This window comes from Xenopus tropicalis, chromosome 6 (assembly GCF_000004195.4).
Source record: "Xenopus tropicalis strain Nigerian chromosome 6, UCB_Xtro_10.0, whole genome shotgun sequence".
NCBI classification, from domain to species: Eukaryota; Metazoa; Chordata; class Amphibia; order Anura; family Pipidae; genus Xenopus; species Xenopus tropicalis.
In genome coordinates this window covers 109,320,567-109,333,219 of record NC_030682.2, presented here as the reverse complement: position 1 = coordinate 109,333,219, position 12,653 = coordinate 109,320,567, and the positions used below count along the sequence as shown (strand labels likewise).

The following is a 12,653-nucleotide window of genomic DNA, read 5'->3' as shown; positions in this document are numbered from 1 at the left end:
TTGAAATTTTGCTCACAGATAAAAACGGTTGAGTGCCCCTGCACTAGTGTAAAATAAAGTAGCCCAGTAGTATTATAGCATGCATGAAATAATAAATGAAATTATTTTTGTTTTTAAAAAAAGTGAAATAATGCAATAACAATGTCTCTTTATGTTATCATGTAAAATGCTGCACATATTCACTTGCACAGAGATGTTTGCACTGAATCTGGAGTGTTTTTCTCCTTCCTTTGTTGTTCCGCTTGTTCTCTGCCTAAAGCACTAAGTACATGAATCACCCAATAAATTGTCAAGTTGAGTGGGAAGGTTTATATCCTGAATAGAAAACTGAGTGGTTATTACGTACTGGATCTGCTAACACTTGTGTTTAGAAAATTATAGTGCTTCTATAAATGCAAAGGGCATTATTCCATATATGTATGCTATGATCACGCGGGCATTCAATGCCAAAATCTCTCTCCCTGGAAACAGCCCACTCATTTAACCCTATAAAGTAAAACAAGCATTGTTTGTAGGAAGTGTTTATCTATATATATATATATATATATATATATACAGTATATACTGTATTTATGCTATTTTGGACCCAGGGTAAATGAGTTGCATTAACTCTCAGGAAAAAGGAGGCAATATCTATTCCACTTACATGGGGGTTGAGCTCTCATTAGGGACAAGGAACTTTAATATTGTGCCCAGGAGGCCATGCTCAGCTCTAATCTCTCTTCACCTCTTGTATCGGTTATTTATTGCTTTATATGTTACTCTGTATGTCCAATGTATGAAACCCACTTATTGTACAGCGCTGCGGAATATGTTGGCGCTTTATAAATAAATGTTAATAATAATAATAAAGGAGTGTTATAGGGCAGTGTGCCTCAGTACTTGTACCATGCTTACATATGCTGCTTTTGTCTGCTTTGCAGGAGGTTAGCACAGGGCTCTGTTTGGTTAAAAACAAGGTTATTGATCCTCATGTTGGTGCTGATGCAGCTTCATTTGTAAAACGGGTGCAGCTTTTGCTCCAGGACTGATACAAGTTGTGGCTTGTGCTATTACATTAGAATTTCGCAGATTTCACAGAAATGAGGCAGAATAGAAGCAAAGATGAAATGGTAATTTTTTCAGCGGGGCAAGAATCAATGACACGGTTTGCTTAGTTTGTAACCTGTCTCTTGTATTATCAGCAGGCGGTTAAGCAATACCTAGGCCCTTACAACTAAGCAATACCTGAGGTTTCTATGATCTAAACACTCACATTGTGGTACTGTAGCTCACTATGCCCTAATGCTTTCCTCATTATTACAAACAATCTAGTAGGGATATGAGGATCACACCCAGGTATGGGAATTAGACATGGCTGATTTTATTCAGAGGAAAAGTGGGCTGAGCCACCAACAGCCAATCAGATTTCACCCATTGAATTTTATTGGTTTGATGCCAGGGTTCCCAACACATTTCACCTATAGACTTCATACGTTTAAATTTAAACTGCTGCCATTTTTTAAATATTGATACTAAGGCCCCAAACTTTGCAGAGTTAGTCACTGGGTAACTGCAGTTCCAGGTTAGAAAAAGTGGGGGAGCCACCAACCGCCAATCAGATGTCACTCGTTGACTGGTTGGGGAAATTTAAATTGCTGCCATTTTGAACACTATTAAAACCAGGGTCCCCAAACTTTGCACAGTGGTTTTTACTATATAACTGTGCTCCAAAGTTAGAAAACAGTGGGTGGAGCCAAAAACAGATCAGATTTCATTCAGTCACTTCATGTTTTTCAAATCAACATGAAGTTTGTTCTCAAACTTCCCTTTCTAGTTTATTGTTACATATGTGATTAAGAAATAAAGTTTCCCAACCTGTCTTGGCCATATACATGTGTTTGAGTTTATTCATGGTTTCAAAAACTCTAAAACCGCAAAAATTCGAATGTAATGGCCACCCCATCAGACATAAAGTGGTAATATCCACCAGGATCTTTCCAGCACATGGCAATGCTGCTGGAGATGGAACAACAGGCACCATACTATGGGGTATATTTATCCTGCTGGGTAAAACGTGGTGGGACACATTACATTTAGATTTCAACAATTAAGAAACCAAAGCAAAGCATCTGATTGGCTGCTACGAGCAACATCACTGGTAATGTTTCACTTCACTTTTTACACAGCATGATAAATATACCCCTAATTATGTGTATTGGCAAATGTGCTTTAACGGTGAGATAACTAATGACCATGGGGATGTACTGCTATTCTTATAACAATAAACCATCCACAATACAATACAATTAAATGCTGCAAAACTAAGTGCCTGGCTACTGTGGTTCTGTCGCCATTTCTACAATACAGTCTATAGGAAGAGTAAAATCTCTTTGCTTTGTTGACTCATAGCTAATTTCTCACTCTCATCATCTCCATTCCCAATCCAATAGCCTTCCTCCCTCCCAATATCTGGAATTTAATATCGTATTTTTGCACATTACTAATTGTCTTTATATAATATTATACGGTTCTATTTTAAATTCAGTGCAGAAGAAGGATAATGTATCAAATCCCAGATGTTTGGTTAACAGCATGTCATCTATTAATTGCATTTATTGATTTCAATAGAAATCAGTTGGAAGCACATGGCTTCCCAATAAGCCTGCAGGATGCACAGGATACATTTGTACCTTGCCACGATTCCCTCTTTATACAAAATACCAATATACAGTGCTACTTACAGAAACCCAGTTTGTGCATATTGTTTGCATTTATGGTGTATGTATCAATTTGTGACTGATTAAGATAACTAACAAAGCAACTGATTAGCAGGCATCATCCTCTCTACTCTATGGGGCCCATACATTAAACCACGATTTTTTTGAGAAAAATTTGTACTTTTTCTAACTTATAGAACTTTTCGTAAAGTCCACAATAATTTTGTTAAAATTCCACTACTTTTTCGAGGTTTTCATTAACTTCCATGAAAAAGTCGTATTTTTCGCAAAGACTACGACCATTCCGGAATTCATTCAAGCTTTGGTATTGTGACTATCTTTTGGCCAGGTTGGATCTGCAGAGTGCCACTGAGTCCTATGGAAGGCTTCCAAAATCATACATTAAAGGTTACAAAGCCAGAAAGATTTTCGCACCATTTATGAACGTTCGGATTCAAAAAATTTGTGACTTTCGGAACGCAACCACAATATTTTCATATGACCAATAAAAGAAGACATTTTTAAACACTGAATGGGCCCCTATGTATCATTTCTATATTACGGCACAAAATAGTAGTACTGTTTATGTAGTAAGGCGGTATAATCGTAATAAAGTGATCTTTATTTCTTGAATTTGCCTTTATATAATACTTCAGTCCAGATGGTTTGATAGTATAAGACAGAGATGAACTGTTATACTGTATATACATATAAGTCTATAAAAACAAGCACCATTTCTGTGTCAAATGACAATTCTATAATTGCTGCGGTAGGTGCACTGTCCATGCACAAACCACATATATCTAACAACATTTTAATTCCAACATGACTTTCCACAGAATTTACAACAATGTGATTGTCAAGTCTTATACAATATTAGCGCCACGCAGCAGGAAGCCATGTTTCTGTATCGATGTATACAACCTAGGGATTAATACGTGACTCGAGACATGTTGGCTAAACAGCAGGACATCTGCTGAAACTGACAGCACCAGAAAACGTAGACATTTTACTGAAGTTAATGATTTTGTTATTGACTTTCACGTTTTTCATGCAGCCAACAAACAAAATCTTCGCAGGGAGCCGGGGGACTTCCAAAGCATCTGCAACAGACAGACAACTGTTAATACTCTGGAAATATTGTTCCTTTATTCAACCACCACCAACATTAAAACTGCAATAATGACATTCTAACATTGATTGGTGATGTCCTCAAAAGACATCCATCTATCTTCACTAAGCACCAATCCAAAGCTACACTGACTGGTGCATCTGAACTTGAAAACCAAAAAATTAAAGAAAATAATATAGCAGGTTCCACAGTGCATTACAGAGGTTATAGGGTTTACCTAATGCTAATTACTTGTGCCCTACTCTGCAATGCCCTATTGCAATGCAGCAAAATAGAGCACTGATCCCTGCATGTGCCCCATGGGTGGAGCAGGCTGTAATGGAGCCCTGAATTTATCATCTGCCCTATGACAAGGGTTAAGAACAAAGTAGTATTGTGCCCATTGGCACTGCACTCTGCACCTAATGCTGAATTTCCATTGCAGTGAAAGGTGCACAATGCAGACTGACTAGGGCAAATAAATATCAACAGTTTTTGCCAGTCACTAACAGAATCCCATGAACAGACAATGTAAAATAACTATAGATCTTTATTTATCAGGTTATTATGAATAATATATCAGATGTGTATTTATTTATGCCTATTGTTTATGCTTATATGTAAGTAAATATGGATTTTTCCTGACAAAAACTGTAGATAGTATTCTCTCTCCTTAAGCTCCAGATCTGGGGCATTTGCACCAAGTTCCCTTGTCACGACTGGTAAGCTTTACTGATTGATGAACACAAAAATGTATTATTATTTATATATTTGCACGCACACTATGGCTAGTTAACCTATCTGTCTGCTTTTGGGGTTTGAAAGGAAACCGGAGCAAACCAATGCAGACGGGCAAGTGATGAACATTTAAACTTCTTGCCCTCGTGGAATATAAACTGGGACCCCAGCACTGCAATGATTAATAGTTAGAGGCACTGAATACTGGTTTTGGTAAAGTTTTAAACTTTCCTTGTAAATAGTAATATGGGTGACATATGCCCATGAAGCAAATTAGCAGATTTTTACTGGTGCATGTGTGGGATATATTATCCAGAATACCAGGGGTTTTTTCTCAATATGCATCACCCTAACTTAATTCTACTAAAAACCATTGAAATATTAAACAAGCCCAGATGGAAAGATTCTCATATCTATCGCAATTAGACAATAAACAATATCACAATGAGCTTAGGCCCATGGCACCCAGAGAGATGTCACCCCAGATAAATTTGCACCACAGCAGTGGCAATTTACATTATCACTGGTGAGAAAGCATATTGGGGAGATTAGTCGCTCAAAGTAGTGCAGATTTATTGTGGGCAACTAATCTCCCCATGCCCCATTGCAATAAAACACACATAGAAATAAATTACCTGGGAGGCCACCAAGAAATAATGGAGCATCAGGGTTGTTCAGAGTTAAAGAGCTTGGCACGACAAATTGCTTTAACTGCTTGTCTACTTCCAGCTTCACAACATTGTGCTTCAGGCTTACTATTAAAAAAAAAAAAACATAAATCCAGTTAGAATCCGCTGTGGAAAAGAAAATGAAGTATTATAAAAATTGTGGTTGTTAAAGTCATGGTTCACTTCACAAAACATACTGATACCAAATAGTACAGCACATGTAATGGCAAATAACACACAATTCTACGCAACATCCCAGTATATGTTCATGAAACATTTAAAGTTCTTTTTAAAGATATTTAAGCATGTCTATGCAATTGAATGTAGTCAATATCTGCACTGCTGGTTCTTGTCTACAATGACCTCTCACTGAGAAAATGACTGTGGTGAAGGTGCAATCAAGATGACTAGGAATAAAGCTGATGTTGGAAGCACAGTCCACCCAACTGCAGGTCACTTTGTCACATTATCACATTATCTTAGAACGGAATTCCAGTGCTCCTGATGCAGTGATATAAATGACACCCGGGAATGCCATGCCAACACTGGAAACATTTTCATACAGGCTAGTTGATACTCATGGCAAAGGGAAAACATGATCTGTTTGTTTTGTTAATGGCTCACACAGTTCATCATTTTATATGAGAGCATCACAAATGAATTTGACACAGATATAAAAATACTGTAGAAATAGGAAAGCTTAGGAGCCATCTGGATATTTTATCAATGACTACCAAGAACGATATAAGTGATACCTTTTATTATGTGCCACTTCCCATCACACAGAGCTCTTTGTGGTGTAAGCGAGACCAGAACCTCTCCAGTATCACCATCTGCAGAAAGAATCAGCTGAAAACAAAAACCAGGCAAAGTTAAGTTACATGCAAAACATGGTAAAAACAGGAGCAAACTGCTTTTAGGACTCAGGTACCTCTGATAAATAATGCAAGGTGCCTTTATAGTATGTTCCTTACCTATGTAACAATTAAAAAAAATAATTGATTTGTGTGAGGGATTATGGAAGGTGCAGTATAACATTTATTCATTCAAAATATTGGATAAATTAGTCATGTACAGCCCTAGGCATGGGAGTTGTAGCTAACATTTCTCATTTACTGCTAACGTGCAACTGGAATTTATTTTTCATTATTTGCATTTCTTTAATTATTAAGCTTTTCTTTCAGCAGCTTTCAGGTTTGGAAATGTAACTGCTATCTTGTTGCTAGGGTCCAATTTAATATTGCAACCAGCCAGTGATTTGAAAGATAGGCAGATATATAAATAGAAGAAGACCTAAATAAAAAGCAAAAATATTAATAAAACTGTAGCCTCACTGAGCAATAGGTTTTTGGTTGCTGGGGTCAGTGACCCCCATTTGAAAGCTGGAAAGAGTCAGAACATGAAGGCAAATAATTCAAAAACGATGGAGACAAACTGAAATTCTCAGTCAGATGTGGCTTCATGTAAATTAAGTATTTCTGAACCACTTACCTCTCCAGCTTCCATATAGAGGCTTAATTGTTGCCCTTTACTGCCGGTATGAAACAGAACTCCAGACTGGCTTTGTGGACGGATATTTAAAGCAATTTCAAAATCCATATTCCAATTGAAAGAATTATCTGCAAATGAAAAAGAAGGAAAGTGGTTAAAATAAATGGAAATAAGTAACATTTAATGGCAGCCCAAGAAGCTACTCACCAATAACTACATGTCCCCCATCAGGTGCAAAGAATATTCCTTTTTCAAAAGACCCATCATAACATGGTGTGACAGCAAAGGTGTGGGATGGTCCTTCCAATGCTAATCCATTCAGCTTCAAGTTCTTCAGGCAGCCAGAAAAGCTTTTCTTGGGTACAGACTGAAAAAATGGTGTGTGAAGAAGTGTAACTCCAGAGAAATCATGTTACTGAACCAACCAGTGGCTGAATATCTAATGCAAAATCATATAGCCACCCCTGACCTGGAGGTGCTAATAACAGATGGAACAGTTTGTCACCTTGTGGTGTCCATGTCCACCTATGTCTCAGCTGTCCTTTAACATTGGTATAAACAAACTGAGAATAACAAAGACAGACAAGATGGGACTTGAATTCATATACTGCTAATAAAGTTACTCTCCTTACATTTATTGGGAGGGACAGTGTGGAAAGGCCTCCTTATGAAATACTGTCTATACATGTGGCTTGCTGCTTCTTAGAGACATTAGTAAATAACCCTGACCTTGTAGGCTCTAGTTCCAGTAGATTAGTAGTTCTGCCTGGAGCCATAATAGTTTCTTTGCTGCCTATTGAACAACTGCTACATTTTCCAGTGTGCTTTTTGTTTAACTTGCTTTGAATCAAAGGAAAACTTTAGAACATAATTCTCTTTACCTTAATTTTAAGTGAGGGGACACCACCTAGGCGAACAGATGTCAATTTTTCAAGGCCAAAATATTTCATCAATGTTCCTTTGCGTGCTTTTAGCCCATCAACAACCAGGCGGCCACTGAGACCATCCCAGCTAAATATCACCTTTTAAAAAAAAAAAAGAGAGAAATATAGTGAAACAGCATAAGGCATGAGAAACCACATAAGGCATGAGAAGTTCTAATGCACTAAGGCTAACTACCCCGCACTTCACTCAAGTTTAGTAATTATGATTGTTTTACATGGCAGTGGGCTATTTAAGTATAGCACTAAATATGCATTTGACACAGATGTATGATTATGCCCCTTATATGCACACAGGCCTGCGCTGGCAATCTGTGGGTTCTGCTGTAAGATGCCATAGGCAGTCACTATTTTTTGTGCTGCTGGGGTAATGCTTGAGCCTCTGTGTACATGCCAGAACCTATTTTGAATCCCAGTCCAGACCTATATGGACACTATATGGAAGCTACATAATCTGTGCATGACAGAGGGCAAATGTTTACTAAGATGCTTACTGTGTGCCACTTTCCATCATTGTATTTATCTTGACTTCTTATTTTCAGTTTGTTTCCTTTGGTGCTTAATGAAAAAACATAGCGTCCTTTGGAAATATGAAGGGAAAGGTGACTGGTCTCCTCTTTATCAGTCATCAAGAAAATAAGCCCAGATGATTCTGTGGTGCGCACATCCAGAGAGAAGTGTGACCTGTAATAAACATAAAGTCAGACTGGTACATGGAGAGAGGGAACGCATCACACAAAATAGTATGCACAACTTATTCTGAATATCTTTATTTGATGTCTTGTTGAGTGACCAGGATTAGCAGTTCAGATTACAAATGAGACATATATTTAATATTTGAAAGAGTTACCATAATAAAGATTTATGTTTAGACAACTATAAATTTACTAACAGGGACTACAAGTACAACACAGGTTATATATGACTTCTAATATCCTTATCTCTCTCACTCTTCTGTTTCTTTATGCTGTACTACTGGCAGCCCATTGATTGGAGGAGATTTTCCATTAACTATTAAATACCTGGAACATGGTACGGAATGCAAAAAAACATGAAGGCAAGACAGGCCTTAGGTTGTTCTTTTAAATGTGTTTTCACATTAGGTATGATTTACAAGTCTACTATGCCTAGACCAACTCATGTGACTATATTGTACCTAACATAATATTGGCATCTGCTGGTACAATATAGGTACAATATAGTCACAAAAGTTAGTCTAGGCATTAGTACTACAAACTATCAGGCTAATTAATGCTACCCACTGATGCTGGTACAGCTTATGATCCAATGGCAGTACTGCATGCCATCCAGTTCTGTAGCTAGTATATAAGTGTGGCCCACATTATTTCATTTAACGCATACTTATTTCTGAGATGCTAATTTTTAACTTTTAGTACAATGCAGAGAGTGATATTCTGAGATACTTTGCAATTGGTCTTCATTTTTTTTATTATTTGTGGTTTTAAAATTATTTCGTTTTTTGTTTAGTACCTCTCCTGTTTGAAATTTCAGCAGCTAAGACACAACATACTGGAAGACAATAATGCCACCCTACGGGAGGAACTGTCTGCTCTCAGAGCGCACACAGAAGACCTAGAGAATAGGTCACAACGCCAGAATCTGAGAATCAGGGGCATCTCGGAAGAGGTGAGCCCCCAGGATATCAGAGCATTCTTACACTCGCTCTTTTCTACAATTAACCCAGACCTTCCTGCAGAAGCCTGGCGCTTTGATCGTGCACACCGGACACTCGCACAGCGACTATCAGGAGCTACTAGGCCAAGAGATGTGGTAGTATGCCTACACTATTACGAAAGTAAGGAAAGCATTCTGAATAAGACTCGCAATACATAGTATATTGAACACCAAGGCCACAAGCTTCAGATATTCAATGACATTTCTCCCATCACACTGAAAAAACGAAGGGATATGCGACTGGTCACTCAAGCTCTATGCACCCATAACATCCCGTACAGATGGGGCTTTCCCCTCAAACTGACCGTTACAAAAGGAAACAGACAATACATACTACAGGACCCTGAGGACGGTTCGCGGTTCCTTAAGGACATGGGAATCCCAGATCAACCACAAGAACCTCAACCAGGAGCTTCCAGACAACAAGATAGACTCTCACCAGCATGGACCAAAGTTGGGAGCCCATCTCCTAAAAGCACCCAGCCTGCCAATACCTGAAAGAGGAACCCCATCTCCGAGATGGAACCCACGACTCAGCTCACAATTTGTCCCAATGACCCAGAAGCTTTGTGAGTATTGCTTGCTATATACCCTTAGACTCTCTGCACCAAAAACCACCGGGATGTTCCCCAAATAGGCTGCGGCTAGCCTACCTCGACCTTGTCGCATACACCTACTGTCTATATGCGAGATTTCAGGTTGTTTTTCGTACTAATTAACCTAGCACGATGTTTACAAGTTTTTATAATGACTTTTACTACTGTTATTGTTATTGTGTTACTGTTTAGACAAATCGTTATACCCAGGACAGCACTCAGATATTACGCTCTATCTAATTATACATATCACTATAACAATATATTGGGACTAAACAAGGGAAATAAGGAACAAAATGCCCTATACAAAAGCTAAACAATGATATCCACCTACAATGGTTAAACTACTAACATTGAAGGTCAATGGTCTGAATAGTGTCTTCAAAAGGTATCTAGCTATACGGGAAATACACCGGCTTAAACCCGATATAGCCCTCCTTCAGGAAACGCACTTCAGACGATCAGATAATTCTACCCTAAAATCTAATCTGTATCCCAAAGTATTCCAAGCATCAGCAGAAACTAAGAAAGCGGGGGTCTTAATAATGATACACAAAGACTGCCCATATCAAGTCTCTAAAGTTACTGTAGACCAGGGGGGACGATACCTGATCCTTGATGGATCTCTAAGAGACAAGCCCTTAACAATCATGAACATCTATGCTCCAAATAAAGGGCAACAAAAATTCCTTCACTCTAAATTAACCAAGGGAAGAGGTAACTGTCAAACACCCATTATCATAGGGGGAGATTTTAATCTGGTATTTTCTGATCTTAAGGATCAATCTCTACCCCCCTTAAACAAAGAGATCTCAGAGCAATCAAAAAAATTCAGCCAAATGGTGCGCAAACTAGATCTTAGGGATATCTAGAGAATCCATCACCCCAATGATAGAATTTACACCTTTTTTTCAGCTAGACATAATCTGTACACCAGATTAGATTACTTCTTTACTTCTCTTGACCTACTTCATTTTACAGCTACCTCCTCCATTTTCCCTATTACGTGGACAGATCATGATGCAGTGACACTCGGACATTGAAATCACACATCAATCTAAGAGAATGCCACATTGGCGATTAAATGAAACACTGCTGAATGACCTAACCGCTAATAAAAAAAACTCTGGAAACTCCATAGGAGTAAAATGAGAGTAAAACAGATACTGCGGCTAGAACGTGACCTTACACGCGGGGGAAATTATACCATCGCTCACCCTCCCAACAACTCAAACAACAATTAACTCAAGCCCGCAGAGATCTCAAAAAACTATTACTTGCAGATACTGAAAAGGCATTACACTGGCTTAAACAGAAGTACTATGAGAGTGGAGACAAGCCACACACTCTATTGGCCAAAAAATTAAGGGAACAATTAGCCCAATCGGCCATGTTGTCTATAGATACAGGTAATGGGCAGCTGGTATACGCACCAGAGGAAATTGCGGAAGTATTTCGTCACTATTATACTGCACTCTATAACCTACATACCCAGCAAAGACCCGATGAACAGCAGAGGTTAACATTCCTTAGAGACAATATAAAGGTTAGACTTACCCAATCAGAACTGAATACCCTGAACACACCAATAACTGAGGAGGAGATTGCCACAACAATTAAATCTTTTCCTACAATGAAGGTTCCTGGCCCTGATGGCTTTCCCTATGCCTACTATAAAGCATTCTCCGCTACCCTTACCCCATATCTATCAACACTCTTTAACTCTTTCCTGGAGGGTTCCCCTATACCCCCAACCATGCTAACATCTTATATAACCCTACTACATAAAGAGGGCAAAGACCCAAACCAATGTGCCAACTATCGCCCCATAGCCCTATTAAACTCAGACCTTAAACTATTTACAAAGATTCTGGCCAACAGGCTAGCACCTATAATGCCCCAACTTATCAATCTAGACCAGGTGGGATTCATACACAGTAGACAGGCCGGGGATAACACCCGACGGGCCATTGACATAATAGATATCTTAAATAAAGCCCAAACCCCCGCAGTTATACACAGCCTTGACGCCAAAAATGCGTTCGATCGATTAGACTGGCGCTTCCTGTTTGACCTTCTACAATTAATGGGATTCAAGGGCCAATTCTTAAATGCCATAAAGGCACTATACTCAAGCCCAACGGCAGTCCTTAAGATTCCAGGCGCCACAAACCTACCTATACCAATCTTGAATGGCACTAGACAGGGGTGCCCACTCTCCCCTTTGCTTTACGCGCTTAGCATTGAGCCCCTAGCCACAGCTATTAGGGAACATAAAGACATCACGGGACCCAGAGTAGGAAACCATGAATTCCTAATCTCTTTATTTGCTGATGGCGTTCTTTTAACAGTCACCAACCTCATGATATCTCTACCAAATCTACACAACCTTCTTGCTCAGTATGGAAAATACTCTGGGTACAAACTGAATATCCAAAAAACTGAAGCGTTGGCTATAAACATGCCCTCCCATACACGGGAACTGTTAAAATCAAACTATAAATATAAATGGAAAGATATCTCCCTGAAATATCTAGGGGTCCACCTCACTAAATCATACTTGCAGCTTTATAAATGTAATTATACACCGCTTCTGCAAACTATTCATAACCTAATAAACAAATGGAGCAGCCCTGAAAATGATGATACTCCCTAAACTGCTCTACCTGTTTGAAACCCTCCCAGTACTGGTACCGAATACAATCTTACGAAAC

General features: G+C 38.8%; 1 protein-coding gene across 1 annotated transcript in view; it reads right to left on the bottom strand.

Annotated features, from left to right (window-relative positions):
* Positions 1-3,300: 3,300 nt before the first annotated feature.
* The window catches only part of lama3 (laminin subunit alpha 3), a 137,426-nt gene continuing 128,073 nt past the window's right edge, over positions 3,301-12,653 (bottom strand). Inside the window, exons 71-77 of the mRNA XM_031903840.1 lie at positions 8,143-8,332; positions 7,589-7,729; positions 6,915-7,074; positions 6,708-6,835; positions 5,972-6,065; positions 5,184-5,303; positions 3,301-3,802 (exon numbers count right to left, since the gene is read on the bottom strand). Coding sequence (XP_031759700.1) covers positions 3,657-3,802; positions 5,184-5,303; positions 5,972-6,065; positions 6,708-6,835; positions 6,915-7,074; positions 7,589-7,729; positions 8,143-8,332 — 979 coding nt within the window. The 3' untranslated portion in view covers positions 3,301-3,656. The remainder of the gene's footprint in view (positions 3,803-5,183; positions 5,304-5,971; positions 6,066-6,707; positions 6,836-6,914; positions 7,075-7,588; positions 7,730-8,142; positions 8,333-12,653) is intronic.